General features: G+C 51.8%; 3 protein-coding genes across 3 annotated transcripts in view; 2 read left to right on the top strand and 1 right to left on the bottom strand.

Moving 5' to 3' along the window:
* Positions 1-1,701: 1,701 nt before the first annotated feature.
* On the top strand, positions 1,702-5,895 carry FTH1 (ferritin heavy chain 1). Its single transcript, XM_084521992.1, has 4 exons — positions 1,702-2,100; positions 3,647-3,793; positions 4,689-4,814; positions 5,553-5,895. The coding sequence occupies exons 1-4, from the start codon at positions 1,990-1,992 to the stop codon at positions 5,715-5,717; spliced, it is 549 nt and encodes a 182-aa protein (XP_084378118.1). The 5' UTR covers positions 1,702-1,989; the 3' UTR covers positions 5,718-5,895.
* BEST1 (bestrophin 1) lies at positions 5,616-17,694 on the bottom strand. Its single transcript, XM_084521982.1, has 10 exons — positions 17,470-17,694; positions 15,315-15,474; positions 14,290-14,384; positions 13,805-14,038; positions 12,853-13,007; positions 11,865-11,942; positions 9,954-10,106; positions 9,411-9,491; positions 8,663-8,814; positions 5,616-8,314 (listed from the first exon to the last, which is right to left on the bottom strand). Exons 2-10 carry the CDS (start codon positions 15,464-15,466, stop codon positions 7,144-7,146), a joined length of 2,271 nt encoding a protein of 756 aa, XP_084378108.1. The 5' UTR covers positions 15,467-15,474; positions 17,470-17,694; the 3' UTR covers positions 5,616-7,143.
* Positions 10,830-17,929, top strand: part of RAB3IL1 (RAB3A interacting protein like 1) — a 33,074-nt gene continuing 25,974 nt past the window's right edge. The window contains exon 1 of the mRNA XM_084521987.1: positions 10,830-11,099. The gene's annotated coding sequence lies outside the window, so the exon portion shown is untranslated. The remainder of the gene's footprint in view (positions 11,100-17,929) is intronic.

Genomic DNA, 17,929 nt, shown 5'->3' with positions numbered 1-17,929 from the left:
AGTGCTGTTGTGCTGATGCAGACCGACCTGAAAGCTGTCACACGTGGGAAATCAGACATTGCCTTCAGAACAAGGAAGTTCAAAGACCAAATGAAACTTTGTCAAAAGGACAAGTTAGAGGAAAAATTAACTTAAGCAGAGTTTGCAGGCTCAGTAATCCGTGTGCCAGCACTTGCAATATTTCTGACTAATTTCAACATTGTTTTCCTGAGCAAAAGCCAAGATTTTGGGAGCCTTATGTTAAGGAATGATCTCATAGGCCGTTTCTAAGCCTTCAAAGTTGTGCTCACAATCTGCTTGAAAAATCAGAAACCAGAAAGTAAAAGAAGCCAATGTTTATTAAAAATAAACGACCACACAAACTGAATGAATGTAGTAACAAAAGCAGCTGAAATAGCCCTCCCGATATCAGAAGGCTCAGTTTGTTCCGTTTGACCTTTGATTTCTCAATTACCTCTTTATTATTTGGCATTATGTTTGAAACACTTAGAGGCCCCTGTCCTAAATCTCATCATCAAGTAAATCGAACATCAGAGGGCAGGAAATGTTTGGTTTCTCGCCGTCTTTCTTGTTTGTGCTGCCTTTAGTCATCAGTGGGCAATTGTGCTAACACACGGGGAGTTTCTTTCCCAGGGTCACACACACACACCAGGAGCGATTGCTGCATGTGCCTGTCCCTATCTTGGAGCAGCTCTGGGGAAAGCTGGTGCCCCTCAGCTGTGCTCCTTCTCCTTGGGTTGGCTCCCCAGATTAACCCAGGATTTTAGCCCTCACTTAACGGTTACTTGCATTTCTTCACTGCATTTCTGTGGCAGTATCTATCCGAAGTTGGGCCTGGTCCCCGAAAGGGGGAAGTCTGAAAACTTGCTGGGCCTCGTCACTGAGTCACCGATGTTTGCTGGTGCGGAAAGCCAGAGCTAGAACTCGATGTTCCGCTCCAGGAGAGTACACAAAAGGGGGAAGAAAGTATCCACTATGGCACAGATTTCTTCCTCCTGACGCTGTCCTAAGCAGCTCAAGCCCTTCCTGACGAAGTTACAAAGCTGCACGCTGTTTTCTGGGGACAAACAAATGCGTTTTTTTGTCAGGGCTATGGGGCGTAGGCACAAATGTCTGTGTTCCTGTGGGGGCAGAATGGCAGGGCCTGCTTCATCCATGGCAGGGCCTCCTTCAACCCCTGGGCATCCTTCATCCCCAGGACCTGCTTCATTCATCCTCAGGGCATCCTTTACCCCTGGGGCATCCTTTACCCCCAGGGCCTCCTTCCACTCTCTACAGCTCCCTGAAGGGAAGGTGTGGGGAGCTGGGGTTGGCCTCTTCTTGCAGATAGCTGGCAACAGGACTGGAGGGAATGGCCTCAGGTTGCTCCAAGGTGGGAATTAGGGCACATTTCTTCTTAAAGAGCAGGGTTAGGTATAGGGACGGGTTGCCCAGGGAGGTGGTGGTGTCACCCTCCTGGGGGTGTTCAAGGAGAGGCTGGACGTGGTGCTTGGGGACACGGTTCAGTGGGTGACAGTGGTGGTAGGGGACTGTTGGACATGATGATTTTTGGGGTCTTTTCCATAAGGAATTCTGCGATTTAGCCCCAAACCGACCCCACTGAGCCCAGCACTGGGGCGGGGGGGGGGCAGCGAGGGGAGGGGTAGATGGAGGAGGAGGGGGCGTGGCCATGTCAGGGGGCGTGGCCACGGGTCACGCGCCGCGGGGGAGGTGCTGAGTCACGCTGGGCCAGCAGAAGCGCCGCCGGGCCCCGCCCCCTCGCCCCCCCGTTTCCCGCCACGCCGGCGCGCATGCGCGCGGTGACGTCAGAAACACTATAAAAAGCGCGGCGTCGAGCAGCGCCAGCCCAGAGTGCGTCGGCGAGGCAGAGCGAAGCGGGTTCCTGCGTCAACAGTGCTTGGACGGAACCGGCCGCGCTCGGGCCCGCCGCCTCACCACCACCACCAGCCGCACGCCGACACCGCCGACTCCATCTCCCATCCCAGCGCCATGGCTACGCCTCTCTCCCAGGTGCGCCAGAACTACCACCAGGACTGCGAGGCGGCCGTCAACCGCCAGATCAACCTGGAGCTCTACGCGTCCTACGTGTACCTCAGCATGGTGAGTGGGGGGGGGGCTGCTGGGGGGGGGTGTCCAGGCCCTGGTGGTGTTGTGGTTTGGCCTCCCTGAGCAGGCCAGCCTCGGGGGGAGGCGGGCCTTCCCGGCATGGCCTCCTCCTCTTCCTCCTCCTCCCCGAGGGCTGTGCGAGGTCGAGCTGCAGGGAGGAAGCCCTCCTCCCTCGGGGGAGGCTTTTCCCTGAAGGAAGGGGGCAGGGAGGGTGCCCGAGCCCCTCGCAGCCTGCTCGCTCCGCCCGGGGACGGGGATGGCCCCTTATTTATACTTATTTTCCGTAGGTGAGGTGCTTATCTCGGGTGGGTGCCGGTTGCATGCTAACTGCTCTTTGTTCCCTGCCCCGGGCGGCCTCGTTATCAGCGCGGCTCAGCAGCAGCCTCCGAGCGCCTCTGCCCTTGGGGCAGGGCTGGCTGGCTGGGATTGCCTAACGAGGTGATTGGCACCTCTCCCACGGGCGTTCTCCTCTCGCAGGCACGGTTCTTCGTAGTTCTCAAGTGAATTAGGAATCCAGGGGTTTCTTGGCCCTGTGCCTCTTGCGCTTGGCAAGAGACACCAATTTTAGCCATAGCTGAGTTCAGTAAGTCGCTATGGGCACGGCTCTGACCTCTGCAGCAATCCGGGTGACTTAGATCTGCAGGTAACTTGAGACTTTGTAGTGACACCATAGTATGTTGGGGCATCTAAGTGTACAGTTAAAGCTTCTTTCTGGGTTACTACGGAGGGTTGAACTTAAGCTGCAAGCCAAATGTAACTGTTGGCCATAGTAGTGACACACAAGCACCATTGTCTTGCCTGGAACCTCCAAACTGCTGGTTAAAGAGCAGAGAATTCCGTGCCACCTCATCTTGGAAATAACTGGTAGTTAATACAAAGCTTTCTATTGAATTCTGCTTAGGACCAGAGTCCAAATAAGCTGTGACTTCTAACAGCTGTTACACATTCAGTTTTTCAAGAGATGACTTTGCATTTTTTGTTGAACATGCACTTCAGTTGAACTTCTGTCTTTAGTAAGTGATACAAAAGACTTTTCAGAAACAGAAAACGTATTTATTAATCTGTTCCCAAGTAAACATGATGAAACATGCATGAAAGCTTTACTGTAGAATTATCTTAAAGTTCTTTGCCCCCTGAACTAGTGTTACAAGTCAGAACCTTGACCTGTGACCATTGTAAACAAAGAACAGGGAAAACTCATTCTTGTTTACAGCGAAGCATTTAGAGTCTGTGTTTAAGGCAGCAGGAGAGCAAACACAGTGGGGCAGGGGTTTTTGTATGTTTAGAAGTGAACTGCAAATACCATTTATTTGTGTTAATGATTGGGATGCAGGTTAAAACATAATCCAGGCTGGGAAAACTGAACTCATTATGAAGGGAAGAGCTCTGCCATAGTGCCTTGCTGGCTAGCCTTAGCTTGGACTCCAGCTGCCTTGAAGTAGGGCTGGTAGCAGACATGTCTGCAGTCACAGTATGTGCTTTCCTTCATGTGCCTTGCTGGAGTGAGGATTAGGCTTCTGAGCATGTGCATTCTTTTCAGTCCTACTACTTTGACCGGGATGATGTGGCTCTGAAAAACTTTGCCAAGTACTTCCTGCACCAGTCCCACGAGGAACGGGAGCATGCTGAGAAGCTGATGAAACTGCAAAACCAGCGAGGCGGCCGCATCTTCTTGCAGGACATCAAGGTGAGGACTAGTGCTTTGGGTTGTCCTGTCTAATTCAGAGCTAGTCTTGAGGCCTGTCCTCAGGCTGGAAGGGAAGGAATTCCCCAGGGATGTCTCACAGAAGAGCAGCAGCAGCTGCTTCAACACTTGATTAGACAGAAAAGGTGAAACAATAAAAAAAAAAAAACAAAACAACCTACAAAGCAAATGATGCACAGTGCAGTTGCTTACTACTCACAGACTAATGCCCAGCTTGTCCCCAAGGAGTTGTTGTCTCTCCCTGGCTGACTCCTGTTGTTCAGTGTGATGCCACATGGTATGGGATATCCCCCTGGCCAGTTGGGATCAGCTGGTTCTGTCCTTTCCCAGCTCCTTGTGCACCACCAGCCTCCTTGCTGGCAGGGTAGTGTGAGAAGCTGGAAAGTCCATGAGCTGATGTAAGCACTGCTCTGCAACAGTTAAACACCAGTATGTTATCAACACTGTTTTTGCTACATCCAAAGTGTGGCACCATATCAGCCACTCTGAGTAAATAAACCTTATCTCAGCTGAAACCAGGGCACCTGCTTACACAGGCAAGGGCTTAGGCTGTTAGATTACAAGGGTGGGAGAAGGAAGAAAACAGCTCTAAGCCTTACCCTGCAAGATTTCACTGAACATAATATCAGGAGGACCTTGGGAACAGGTGGCCCTGTTCTGTGACTTCCAACATGCATTGTTCTACTTACTGTGCACTGTGTCAAGCTTTTCAAGACATCAAAATGCCTAAACTTGGTTGTGCTTAAAGAACTTCAAGACCCTTGCTGGAGAGCTGCATGATTGCTTTTCTAAGCAGAGTCTGAGACAGATCTGAAATGCTTTGCTCCCTATTGGTCTCTGGTTACTTAAAATATGGTCATGGGCTTTCCCCCCTTAGAAACCAGATCGTGATGACTGGGAGAACGGGCTGACTGCAATGGAGTGTGCCCTGCACCTGGAGAAGAACGTGAACCAGTCGCTGTTGGAGCTGCACAAATTGGCAACTGAAAAGAACGACCCACACGTAAGTGGGCACTGAAGCTGAGCCAGTAGCTGTACAGGGAGTGCTGGGTGGTGAATTGGGGGTACCTGCTGGTGAAAAAGGGATGGACAAGCTGTGCAGCCCTCCCAGAGGGAAGGGCACAGGTGTCAGCACCTACTGTAGCCATTTAGTAGGGTATTGTGCTTAGTTCTTTTTGCAGAGGACGAGTTATGTTGTGTAGGGTGGTTACAGCTGTGCTTACAGAGCAGTGGGTGTATGGCTGTGTTCAACCCCTTCTGATGCTGTTCTGCGGAACAGAAGGCATGTGGGCAATGCTTCGCAGAGAAGTGTATTAAGCAGTTCCCTGCTGTAAATAAACCTGTGTTTTCAGAGTACTTCTGAATATGACTGCAAGCTAAAGCTTTTCTAAAATGAGTAACATGCTGGACAAGACAGGTGTTAATAATTACCATGAAGGGCTATGCAAGTCTCTAAATGTGTTCAGGAACTTTCTTGTGGTCTACAAGGGGATGTTTCCTGAGCATGATGATACTGTAATGCAGGTTCCTGGAGCAAGTGTGCCTGGATAGGCGTGCTTCACTCCAGTTTTGCCTCAGCAATGCAAGAACAAGATCAAAGGCTGCTTCTCAGATAGCTTCTGCAGCTTGAAAGTTGTCCCTGTGTATCATCTTTCACTGGGCAGAGTTAGAATGATTTCAGATCCTGTTTCAGCAGGCTGAGCAATGTGCAGACCTAAACCTTTTTTAATCTCCATTTTAGCTGTGTGACTTCATCGAAACTCACTACCTGGATGAGCAGGTGAAGGCCATCAAGGAGCTGGGCGACCATGTCACCAACCTGCGGAAGATGGGGGCACCCAAGTATGGCATGGCAGAGTACCTCTTTGACAAGCACACCCTTGGGCACAGTGACAATGAGAGCTGAAGTCTTGCCACGAACACCACCCTGTGGGTTTCAGGAAGATTCCTACTTTACTGTCCAGCAGTGCATGCATCTTCAGCTATCTAGATAAACAGTTCTCTTACTCTGTACCAAATATCAGCCTTCTTTTCTCTTGTGTTTTGTGTATCGCCTTCCATCCAATAAAGTGACTTGGTTCAAAGTGGTTCTTTTCTGTCCTTCTTGGAAGGAAAGGGTTGTGCTCCCTAGTCTCCACTGGGAGAGTTTTTATCCTAAGCTGGGCATGAAGAAATGCATAAGGGGGATCAGGTTGCACTTACTCTTCCTTAACACTTTTATAAATCATTTTCTTTTCCACCCATTAGTATCCACTGCAGGAATTGCTCAGGAACTAAAGCTGTTCTAAAATGCTTTTGCCACTACAACTTGTGCTGTAATGCAAGGAAAGGGAGGTTTTAGTATCTCTGGGCTTCCTGAGTTGCTGAAGGGTGGGATTAATGCCTCACGGAGCATCATGCCTGCCTGACAGTGGACTGCACTTGTCCATGAAGAAATCTCTCTGTGAGTACAGAGCTGTGTGCTCTAAACCAGACCGAAACAGTCAAGCAGGAACTACCTCAAACGACAATGTTGGGAATTTGTTGGGGGTGGTGGTGACAGCTGCTGAGGCCAAACAAGCCTCCAAAAGGCAGAGGGGGGAGTATGTGAGGTGGGCTGAATTTGTTCTGTTCCCTGTGGTGCGGCGAGATCTGCAGCTGTTCCTGAAGCTGTGAAAAGAGGAACACCTCAGTGCTTTGCTTTTGAATTTCTATTATTGCACAGAAATTGAAATGAGAAAACAAGTGGTCCTGGACTTCAGCCTTGCTTTTTTATTATTGCTTTCAGGGAGGATTCCCACTGCTTTCCCAGTACTGGGGAGTACCAGCTAGGTAAGGCTTTGAGGCACCGTGGGTCTGTACCACGAATGCTGTAGCTCAGTCCCTTTCTTTCCCTGGAGTATCCATCAGCAGTGCAAGTCCTGCATGAGACCTGTAGTGGGCTTTGTGGCAAATAATGTAAACTTAAGGTTCTAATTCTTGCTGAGAGGAGGCGTTACTGGCTGTATTCCTCTTCTGCTTTGGGCTACGCCTGAATTCCAGGGTTGTCAGGGTGCTGTCAGCTCAGCTATGGTTCTGCAGTTTAGGTGTCTGTAATGCCTAACACCAGAAGTCTCTTGTTTTACTGAAGTGTAGGGTTTTTTCCTCACTTTTTTCTTGTTGCAACACTGAGATCATGTGCCTGCTGTGGTACCTGAGGGCTGTAGTGGGGAGTCACCTGGGCTGGGCTCTCAGTGGATGCTCCAGCAGCTTGGGGTTAGGCTGCACTGCTCTTCTGTTGGGCCAGGTGTGAAGATACTGCAATATCACTCGGCTGGCAGGTATTTTAACAGACCTGTGTTTTTTGGGCTCCTCTAGCTGTACTGATCCATCAGATCATCGCATGTGCTTTCACTAGTCTCCATGATCACCTCCATCAGCCCCACGTAGTCACCGTCACCTAGGGAGATGCCAGAATCATTTGGGGACGGGCTCTCCACTCGTCTCGTCTCTCTCGTTGGGGGACTATTAGTGCTTCTGCTTCCTGAATCTCTTGTCCCGGAAACCTCTGACGGATACGGGTCTGGCGCACTGCTTGTGTCTTCTGAACTCAGGCTGTCAGGGACCATGTTCCCCATGGGGGATCTCTCCAGCACTGGAGATGTTACAGGAGTGAAGGAGAAGCAGGGAGGGGGGCTGCTGGTGGGCGCTTTGGTGCCAGGGGGATGCAGGGTGCTCAGCTGCTCAGGACCGGGGGCGGCTGTTGTGTTCTCCAGAGTCAGCCAGGGTGGCTGGGAGCCTTTTGAGCTCTTCAGGCTTTTGAAGTTGCCCTGCTTGTCGTGGTTGGGGGACTCTGCCAGGAGGGGGAATTTAGGGCTGTCCGATGCTGCAGACAGAGCTTCTGGACTCCCCGTGGTGGCAGCTTCTCTGCCCCTACAGTTAGAGTTGTTTTTTTCTTCCACCATTGCAACCAGCGTGTCAGGACCTTTGTTCCTTTCCGTCGGCCAAATAAAGGTTTCCTTGGTACCCGAGCCGAGGGAGCTCTGGCTTTTGTACATATCGCTCGTCCGGGAAGGCGAGGAGTTGGCGATGACGTCCCTGAGGGAATTGGAGCAGGCAGCGATGCTGGAGAGTGCGGGGGGCTTCTTGCGGCCCTGGCGCCGGGAAGGGAAGATCATGGGGATGGAGCTGATCGGCGTCTGCGGCGCGCTGTAGAAGCCTGGTCTCTCGTAAAACGGGGTGGACATGAAGGCATCAAACTCCCTCAGTTTTCCATCGTCACCGTCCCACTGCTCCTGAGGGTTGGTGTCCCCCCTCAGGGAGGGGACGGCCTTGCCCGTGTCTTGGTAGGCGTAGTGGGAGAAGGGAGAGGTGGGCTCCCCTCGCCGGCGCAGCAGGTTCATCCGGGAGGAGGACCTGGAGAAGCTGGGTGACTGCACGCCGAGGAGACGGCCCAGGTGGCCCAGCAGTGGCGTGGAGTGGTTCGCCTCCTCGTTCTCTTTGATTTGCTCCAGGGGCTGGAACTCCATCTCTTCTTTCTGCATGCTGGGGAAAGGCAGGACGGGCTGTAACGCGGCCACCACACGGTGGTTTTGGTGGGGAGGTTGGCAGCATGGGAATGTTGCTGCCTGTGGCAAGCCTCTCCTCCCGTGTTACCATTAATTATGTGTTAGTCCCCCAAAATTGGGGTGCTCATAGCACAGGAGGGCAGCAAGAGGTCAGAAGCATCCTTTGCCAAGAAAGGTATGGGCTGCATCTTTGGATCAGCCTGAAATACATTGGAGCAGGATTTCACAGACCATGAAAGATGTTATTGCTCTCTTACTCCTTAAGCACAACACCTGACCTGAGGTGTAAACGTGGCCTGCTCTGGCACCCTGTAGCTGCACCCACCTGATATCAAAAGTAGAGCCAAGGAATGAGGGGCGCTTGTACTCCGCGGTGGCTGCAGTGTAAGGCGGCTGGGGGTCAGGCTCGTTCCAGTATAGGTCCTTCTCCAGGATGGGCAAATCCTGATGCATCTCGTCCACTGCCATCAGGGACACCTGCGGGGACAGCAGCAGTGTCAGGGAGTGGTGCTGCAGGTGCCTATTGTCAGAGGACAAATAACACAGGGGGAAGCAATGTAGCCCAGGGGTGAGATGAGTGGCTAGTTTTGCCTTGTTTTTTGTTATTTTACACATGGAGAGTTTTCAGTAATTAAAAGGAAAGTGATGCTGAAGGAAACATGAAAGCAATACGCTCACTAGAACAATGAAGCTTACTGTAGAACTGAAGGTGGAGAGTTACTGCTTGGAAGAAACCAGAGGAGGTACAGACATAGGGTGGGAAAAGCTAGGAAGAGGCAGGAATGGTTTGTCATTGAAAGGCAGTGAGGGTCTGAAACAAGTCTGGATCTGTCATGTGTGCCAAAATATGGGCTGAGGGGGCCAGGTGGAACTGCTGCTGGTCTCTGGGTACAAATATGTGCCAAAAGCCCTGTGTTGCTTGGTGTGTACCTTATGCTCTCCTGCTTTTCTAGCCATCTCTCTTTGGAGATCCTGAGCCCCTTCCTAATATGCAGCCACCGAAGCCTGCAGGCAGAAGTGCTGCAGATCACGACTGTGCTGCTGGGGCCAGGAGGCTCCTGCCTTCACCGTACCTGCAGGTTCCTGTCGATGAGCCAGTTGGTCTCAAAGTCATCATCATCCTCCCCAAAAGGGTTGATGAGCTGTTCGGCCACCTGCATGTGGAGAGCACACAGCAAGGATCAAGGTCGTGCCCACCCTTTTCCCTGCAGGAGGAAGGCCCGTGGGGCTGAATCCAGAACTACCCTCAAGGGTGACGTGCCCTGGATTTGGAGCAATGCTGTTTCTCCCAGAAAGAGGTGGGTTAAAACCAGAACCTTTCCAGTTATTAAGAGGCATTGGTGCACACAGGAACTGCCCTGTGCTCTCTGTAGACCACGTACAACACTGCAGGTAAAGCACAGCCCCCTGCCTCTCTTTTCCCCCAAACGTAGCAGAGGTGGCGTTGTTCTTCAGGATGAGGTGCTCAGAAACTGAAGATCTTGGCAGTGCCCTCAGTCCCTGTTGGGTCCCAGCACCTGGCACGTTGCCCACAGCTCAGCCCATGGTGGCACAAACCAGGGAAAAACCCATGCGTGGGTCAGGTTTTAGCTCCAGGCATATTTTCTTGGACTTACCTTTAGCCAGCCAGCGTAGAAGAAGAACTGCAGAAATGTAAAGACTGGCACGAAGAGATCTAGCTCGTGGCCAGGATATGCTTTTTCCGGATCCAGGAACTGCCGCCCGATCAGACAGGCCAGGAAGAAGCTGTAAACAGCCACGGTCACCACCTGGGAAAGGTGCCAAGGGACACAGCAGAGGAGCTTGAGTTCCCAGCTTGCTTTCTCAGCAGCCCTCTCCTACTTCCACCCCAAACAGGAGCAAGCTGCTGTAGATGTGCTGGCTCAGTAGCCTTTTGAAAGCCAGGTATTCAGTTACTGTGTGCTTCTCCCTCTGCTTTTTAATTTATTTTTTATTTTTTTTTTTCCCAGGAAGATGCATTTCTGCTGCAGAAAGCTTTAATTATGCCCTTTGCCCTTCATCTGTTTTGTACGTTGCATGGAACGGAAAATCCACGCTGTCCCTGGAATCCCATACATGTAGGCAACACAGAGAGAAGGTGGTACTTGACATCCTGGGTGGAAGGAGCTTAAAGAGCTGACACATGGCTGCATGGTTGGTCTGCTGATAATTTAAGGTGTGTTCCCCTCTCCTGGTTTTTCTCTTGAGCCCCTCATGGCTTGGTCCATGCTGGCAGGCCTCTGTTAAATTTGTGAGGGGAACTCTGAGCATTGCTGCCAGCTCTGGACTGACTCCTTTTTGGTCCTAATGGTGGATATTTTTACATTTGCCTGTTTGCTTGCCCAGCTTTCCAGGCTACAATGAGTAATCATGGGACTGGAAAGTTCCCCTTTGCAAATTACTAGCAGCTGAGGCTCAATGCCATCCAGCAATCAGGGTGGGGTCAAAACAAACACCCAGCACCACAAGATTTAAGCTGGCCCTGCAGTGAGCAGCATGGGGCTGTTTTGTGGTGGGTAGGTTACCTGTAATGATGGATTTTACAGGCTGGATGTGCACCTGTAGAGAAACGGGTTGTGCACTGCAGAGAGGACAAAGACCCTGCCCAGACTAACTGGCAAACCCTGCTCACAACTTCAAAACCTGAATGCTGCTGCTGGAGGAGCTGCCGGTTTGGGCCCAGGTTTTTCTACAGCCTGATGTGGCTCTGTCACTTCTTCCTGATCATCTCAGTAGCTGAGACTCTCCTTGCTGCAATTGGGGTAAGGCTTTGGTGGAGCTGAGCTCTTCTTCCTATGGGCTTCCTGGTGGGGGGCTGCAGCACTGTGCCGGGGCCACAACAGCAAAGTATTCTGCCTCAAAAGTAAATTTGGGAAGCTGATGCAACATGTTATGGTGTTACTTTTGCTCCTAGTTTGCAGGGCATTGGGTCTGTGCAGGAATGTGGTTTCCTGATGTGTTCCTCATTAACCTCCAGCACTGTGTGAGTGGAAGCAGCTCCCTTTTCATGGTGGGGTGCATTAGTGTTACCTGAGTGTTACCTGTTATGTATGAGGTAAAGGAGCAAGTTGGTGCTAAAGCTTCTGTCTAGAGTTGTGTTGAGAGAACTCAAGCAGCTGAGCACATGCACAAAACTCTCTTTCATGCACATGGCGTGAGTGCATCACAGCTGCCTTGTGTGCTGGAGCAGGCTTGCTGGCAGGCAGCTCTCAGCTCTGCAGTGCTGGATCCGCACATATCTGGATTTGCTGAGCACCCACGTGGAGCACAGCGGGGTAAATAATTACCCTGGGTGTATGTGTGTTTCTGTTGAGGTGGCTGTGCCTGAATTACAGAAGTGAGGCTGGGCTGAGTGCGTGCTGCTGGGTTTTGCATGCAGGAGAGCCAGCACAGGCTACATGTGTGGGTGTGGGCGAGGGGTACAGGCAAACGGAGCACCAGCATGGTCCTTTTGTAGGATGGGTATGGGTGGGTGCCAGTGGGGGTTCCCTTGTGGCATGCACAGCTGTGGGGGGATCTCTTCTCACCTGAGTGTAGACCAGGGGGATGCTGATCCAGTCGTAGCCGTAGAGCCGCCCGCACTGGCTGCGCAGGGTGTTGAGTTCCTGCAGTGGGGAAAGGGAATGTGCTGTTGGTACCGACTTTGTGTGTCCTTTCCTGGCCTTCTCCAGCCCAGCCCCTCATGCTCACACCTCCCCTGCTAGGTGAGATTCAGCTGGGACTCCTGCTCCACTGGTGTCCTGCCTGTCCCCAGAAGCCCTGAAGGGCAAGCTGCCTGGATGTCCCTGTCAGAGACCAGGGTCCCTTCCTAGCTCACGTCACAGCAGAGTTTCTCTCTTCAAAAAGCGAGCAGCGCAGCAGGTTAGGCAAATAATATCTTAGAAGTATCCACCTCTCTCTTGATTATACAGTGACTTTAGGTAAATATAGCCCAGAGGGATGAATCTCACTCCAGGCAGCAGAGGCAATGCAGTTCTCTGCACATGAATACCAGGGAGGATGAGCTGCTCTAGAGCCTCTTTTAATCTGCAGCTCTGCAGAATCACTGCCATGTCCTGCCTGTGGAGCACAGCCTGCTTCCCAGGACACAAGGGTTGTCGATAGTGAAGTTCTCCCCAGGGACAGTGGTTGTTAAAGGTGCTTTTGACTTCTGATGGTCCCTTCCAGATACGTGTTCTGCTTCCTTGTGCCATTGCTACACCTAGATGTGAGCCATATGGCTCCTCCCCATTCCAATTTTGAGAAAGGTGTCGGTTCCGTGTTCCTCTTGCCTCTTGTGTGTGCTATTGCTAACCTGTGACCAGGCCATGAAAAGCTCTGTCCTGTCACAAGCTGGAGAGCAGAAATGATGGTATTTCCTATCAAAATTAATGCAATATCCCTAGGGACAGGCCTGGATCACTGTCTGCACATCCTACTTCAGTATTCCTTGCCTGACCTCTGAAAATCCCCGTAGTTCCTCCCAGAGGACAGGGTAGGGATCTTAGGCAGTTGCCTGCTGGCTCTGTCACTCACGTTCAGGATGCCCTGGAGCAGCACGCTGTCACGGATCCTCCCCTCATTCCTTGCCTTCACTGCGAGGTTGGAGAACCACACGCAAGGGATCCAAAATTTGTTGTGGGGGGAATTCAAACTCTCGAACTTCTTGTGCTCTTCTGGGGTCATGAGACCTGGGTGGACAAGAGTAGATGGGAGAGGAATGTCTGTAGAAAGCAGAAAGGAGTTGATCTGGTAGGAAATAAAAACATCTAAATCTCTGGGAGTCACCTTAGCTCTCCTTATAATCCCAGGAAGGACTTGGGCATTAACTTTTTGGGGGGACATAAAAGGACAAGAAGTCTTGTTAAAACTTTGGTCTACAGAGGGGTAAGAAGCGGGATTTATTTCATAGAATCATAGAAAATCCCGAGTTGATGATCCCTGTGGGTCCCTTCTGAGTCCAACTCCTGGCTCTGCACAGGACCACCCAAAAATCAGACCATATGTCTGAGAGCATCCCCCAACTTAAAACCTGGCAGGGGTCTGCTCAGGATCTGCTGTAAGCCTGTGCACAGGGTCATTTACTGCAGAGCAGCTGCTAGGAAAGTCGCTGCAGCACAGTTACAGCAATCTGATCAGCCAGGGATGCCCTGCGACCTGCAGCATATCTGCATTCACACACCTGCTGGTTCCACTCCCCTCACGTTAAAAAAAAGTGAGTGGAGATGCTTCATGTTTCAAATAGGCATTGCAGCCACAAGTAGGAACAAGCATGGTGTGAAATAGGGAAACATAAACAGTTATTGCAGAGGGGCAGGCCTTGTGCACAAGCAGATGCTGAGGACTCACACCAGAGCACATTGCAGCACTTTCCGTGCTCCAACGTAGAGGTCAAGGGGTCATTTACAGAGCTCCTGGCCCCAAACCCAGCAGCAAGGTGCTGCCTGCCTGGGGCTGGAGCCGTGCAGGAGGCTGTGCCAGCACTGACCTGCCCTCACAACGTGCTCCATGCTGGGGAAGCGCTTGTAGACGGCGGTGCTGACGGAGCGCAGGATGAGCACGCTGCACAGGTTGCTGTAGCGCATCAGCGTGCGGCGCAGGAGCCGCCCGTACTCGTCCTCCCCATCCACGTTGCAGGAGACCAGGTTCATGATGCGGTCGGGCCAGGGGATGCTCTCGTACTGAGCCCACCAGCGGGACACCACCAGGGCCACGTAGAAACCTAGAGGGGAGCCGACCACGTTAGCCACCCTAAAGGAGCAGGAGGTGTGCGTGCTCTTGTGTGGCTGCTCGCATGGGTATGAGTGAAGGCACGCCTGGCAAGGCATGAAATGATGCTTTCTGCCTGTTACAAAGGCAGGGTGAGGGAACTAACTGCTCAGTGAATCCTGCCTACCCACAGAGCTATGACAAAGCAGGGAGATAAATGCTGCCCCGTTCCCTCCCTGCATGCTCACAGTCAGGGCTCCTTACCCAGCACGAAGGACACGGGGATTAGCTCAGCATAGCTGTTGCAGTAGAGCGCCAGCTTCTCAAACATCAGCCTTTGGCTTTCACTGAGGATCAGCCTAAAAGGGAGAGAATCAGCCTCACGTGAGAGACCCAGGCCTGCTGGGATAGGAATATGGCAGGGGAAGGCGAGGATGTGCAGCCACAACACGGTCGCTCTGTGAGCCTGAAGATGATGTGGGTGAGCAGCCCAGGACATCAGCCCGCCTGCCCCAGGAAGGGCCCACCCAAAACACCCTGCTGGCACGTCCAAAAGAGCCAGAAGTGGCCATGGACAGAAATTGTGCAGTAAATGGTGCAGTCTGATCAGGGACATCTATGTTTTTAATCCAGCAGAGTGCTAGCAGGTATCAGGGGGCTGCCACAGTGCTTGGATGTGCACGACAATTCATTTAACACCTTGCAAGACATCATCCCCAGCTCTGCTCCTGCCAGCAGTGGCTGTTTTGACATGGGTTCCTGCCTCTTTCTTAGAGCTGCTTTCCTCCCTCCGTGCTGTATCTGTGCACGTTGACCCAGCTAGGGGAGGTCCCTGGCTTTCCTCACTAAAACCAGACCAGCCACAGAGTACGGTTGCCTTATCACAGGTCTGCAGCCCCAGGGCTGATGCCTGCTCTCAGGAGCGTAGCCCCAGTGTTGCTAGCTGTGTACATGAGGGGAGTTCTCTCCTAACGCTTCCTGCTATTACTGATGCTTCCAGTGCTGGTTCAGCCTTGGTGTCTACATACCATTCTTCTCAGGTAGTCACCGAATGCAAATCTTCATCCCCAGAAAGAGGAACTGTTCCTCTCCAGGCCAGAAAAAGGAAATCTGTCAGCTGCTAAGCCGTACTGGCGCAGTGAGGAAGGAACTTTCCTTTCCTCCTCTGAACAGAGGCTGGCAGGTGTCTGGCCAGTTCCCTTTTACCAGGACCTCTGTCCCAGTCCTGTGCTGCTCTGGGACAGGCTGAGAGCGAGGGGTTGTGTCAGTGTTGCTGCAAGGGTGCCCACCTGTAGACAAGACTGATGGCGAAGTAGAGGGAGATGAAAATCAGGAACTCGGAGTAGAGGAGCTTGTAGATACTGCCTTTCCACTGGAGCAGGAGCTGGGAGAAGGTGCCTAGGCGGGCATCGGCCACACGGTTGGTGTATGTCACTGTCATCACAGATCCTGGCAGAGACACAAAATGGGCAGATGCTGAAGCTGCCAGCAAGCCTGAACAGGGGCAGGAGGCAGAGAAACATCAAGTGTCCCAGCAGGCAAATGAGACTGAAGGAAGGAAGAATGAGAGAGAGACCAAAAGACAGGTCAGATGAATGCATTAAGGTAGGAAACCATGAAGAAGTTTATGAGGAGATTTCTTGGTGCTGATCCAGATGAAGGTACTTCTGGAGATTTCACAGGTTTTGTAGCACTAGTCCAACAAATCTTGCTGTCTTGAAATTTGGGCTGGGGGGCATATCTGGCCTGTGCTGGTCCCGATCCTGCAGGCAGAAGAGCTTTCCCTGTTAGAGACCCGAGGCATGGGGTTTGGAGTTTGGCCAGGCTCGCAGAGCTCAAATTCCAGCAACTTTTCCTCCCCATTCCTTCAACCATACATTGCACAATAAATCATGCTGAAAGAAAGAAGGCATTCAGGCTCATGAAATGCTTCCCAATCATGCAGCATCCCCGCTACACTTCTTGTCTAGCCCTAATAGATAATTACTAATCATCAATTAATTATCAGACTCATGTAAACCTGAAGCTGTAAAAACACAAGCCAGTGTAATCCATGCCAGGCAAGCATAGATCGTTTCACAAATAATTATCCAATGTGAAAAGTGTTGGAATTTCTAAGCCAAAACACATTGCCAGGTGTTACATGGACATTGCAGTGACACTGATGTTAATATCAAGGTCTTGGGCTCTTGCCTCAGTGACGGAGACAAAGAAGTGCTTCCAGGGATGATTCAGACCTTAATTTTCTGCAGAGGTGAGTTTGTGTCCATCTTCCTTATCTAAGCACCTCAGTGAAAGACCTACAGTTAGGTGGAGAAAACTCAGCTCCCAGTGAGCTGGCGCTGCGAAGAGAAACTGCAGAATCTGTTGGCTGGTTCAACAAACAGCAGGCTTTGTTCTGAATTTGGCTTCTTGGTGCTGCACCCCCCTTTGTGTTTCCCTGTCCCAACTCTGCCTGAGTCCCCTTACAGACAATGCTGGAGGGACAGAGCTGGCACTTGCCCTGTTGAGAGCTGCACAGATGCACCTTTAACTAGAGACTCGTGTGCATTTGTGCCCTTTCCATGTGTTTTTTTGGCCAGTGCACAGAACTGAGAAGAGTGGTTTTTAAGCGCCCTAGACCCTATATGCTCACGGGCTATGCAGATGAGAAATGCATGGGAGCACCCATAAATTTGCAGGGGGCCGCTTGCAGGAAGCAGGCTGCTGGCTCTGTGCTTTGGGGCTTGGAAGCACTGAGGGAGACTCCTCATTGCGTAACCCAGACACGGAGCCGCTTTTTACCAAACATGGGAAACTTCAGCTCGTGTCCGTGTAAATAATGGACAGCACCTCTGTGCAGTCTTGCTCGGGCACGGGATATGGGGCTTTTCCTAGTGATTTTGCCCTCAGCTCTGCGTGGTTAAGGCAGCTCCCTGCCTGCCGGCTGGTCTATGTGGGATGTCCCCAGTTGTCACTTGGCAGCTGGCATGCTCATGGCACTGATTGGGGTTGAGATTTGTGGCATGAGGCAGCTTGCCGCAGCACCGGCAGTGGCAAAGCGGTCAGTTTGGGGACGAGGAGCTGTCCCTGTGCAGATCCCACACAACCCAATGCCACCCATAGGGTCATGGGGAGAGCGTGGCACTGCCACCCCTGTGCCTGCTCCCACATTACCCTGGCTGATCCGTCCGATCTAGGGGTTGCACCTTAGGATCAGCTGACACTAATTAGACAACGGGAATCCACAATGATCAAGATCTCACAGTAGCAAGCCAGATTTGCCTGTATAAGGTGTGTTACCACTGTGTAACACTGGAAACAGACCCAAACGCCACCTGCAGATGCAGAGAACAGACACAGAGGACAGATAGAGTGAGAGCAGTGATGAGTTCACAAGACAGACAGATCGACTGGCTAATCTTTGGAGGAATCTACCTGCTCCTGTGAGGACTTGGTACTCACAGTCATGGGCTCCTGGGCTGCACCGGAGATGGTGAAGGTTTGGTCCTGCACGTGTCCTTGCTGGGTCCTTTGTGGCCAGCGCCACAACCCACCTCCTCTCGGCTCGTGGGGGGATTGAACCTGGCAGACACGGTGTGCTAAGGAGCCTGAAACCCACTTGGGAGCTGCAGCCGGTCACTTGATGCCATAATCCTTCCTCATTACAAAAGAGACTCTGTTGTCTTTTGCCCCGTTCCCTTCTAATCTTCTGAGTAAGCTCTGGGTGTTTATAGAGGCGGCCGGAGGAGGGGAGGCAGGGCTGGCTGCTCCACAGCTGCTGCTAATTCCTGGCACAGCCATAGTGGCTGCCAGAGGAGAGGCATTTTCCTCTAATTCTTTCCTGTTTGGTACCTTTCTCTGTGTCACGATCTTACAGGAGCCCCAGGAGATTAAGTAGGGCTGGAATTTTCCACAAGTGCTA

The sequence above is a fragment of the Aythya ferina genome (assembly GCF_964211825.1).
Source record: "Aythya ferina genome assembly, chromosome: 5".
Taxonomy (NCBI): domain Eukaryota; kingdom Metazoa; phylum Chordata; class Aves; order Anseriformes; family Anatidae; genus Aythya; species Aythya ferina.
This window is presented reverse-complemented; position numbering and strand designations above follow the sequence as displayed.

Excerpts from the sequence above, each read along its gene's own strand:
- FTH1 (XM_084521992.1), top strand. The coding sequence starts at position 1,990 with ATGGCTACGCCTCTCTCCCAGGTGCGCCAGAACTACCACCAGGACTGC. Across the intron at positions 2,101-3,646 it reads CCTACGTGTACCTCAGCATG|TCCTACTACTTTGACCGGGA; the intron begins GTGAGTGGGGGG and ends CATTCTTTTCAG. Across the intron at positions 4,815-5,552 it reads CTGAAAAGAACGACCCACAC|CTGTGTGACTTCATCGAAAC; the intron begins GTAAGTGGGCAC and ends TCTCCATTTTAG.
- BEST1 (XM_084521982.1), bottom strand. The coding sequence starts at position 15,466 with ATGACAGTGACATACACCAACCGTGTGGCCGATGCCCGCCTAGGCACC. Across the intron at positions 14,385-15,314 it reads GCCATCAGTCTTGTCTACAG|GCTGATCCTCAGTGAAAGCC; the intron begins GTGGGCACCCTT and ends TCTCCCTTTTAG. Across the intron at positions 10,107-11,864 it reads TCCCCCTGGTCTACACTCAG|GTGGTGACCGTGGCTGTTTA; the intron begins GTGAGAAGAGAT and ends CACCTTTCCCAG.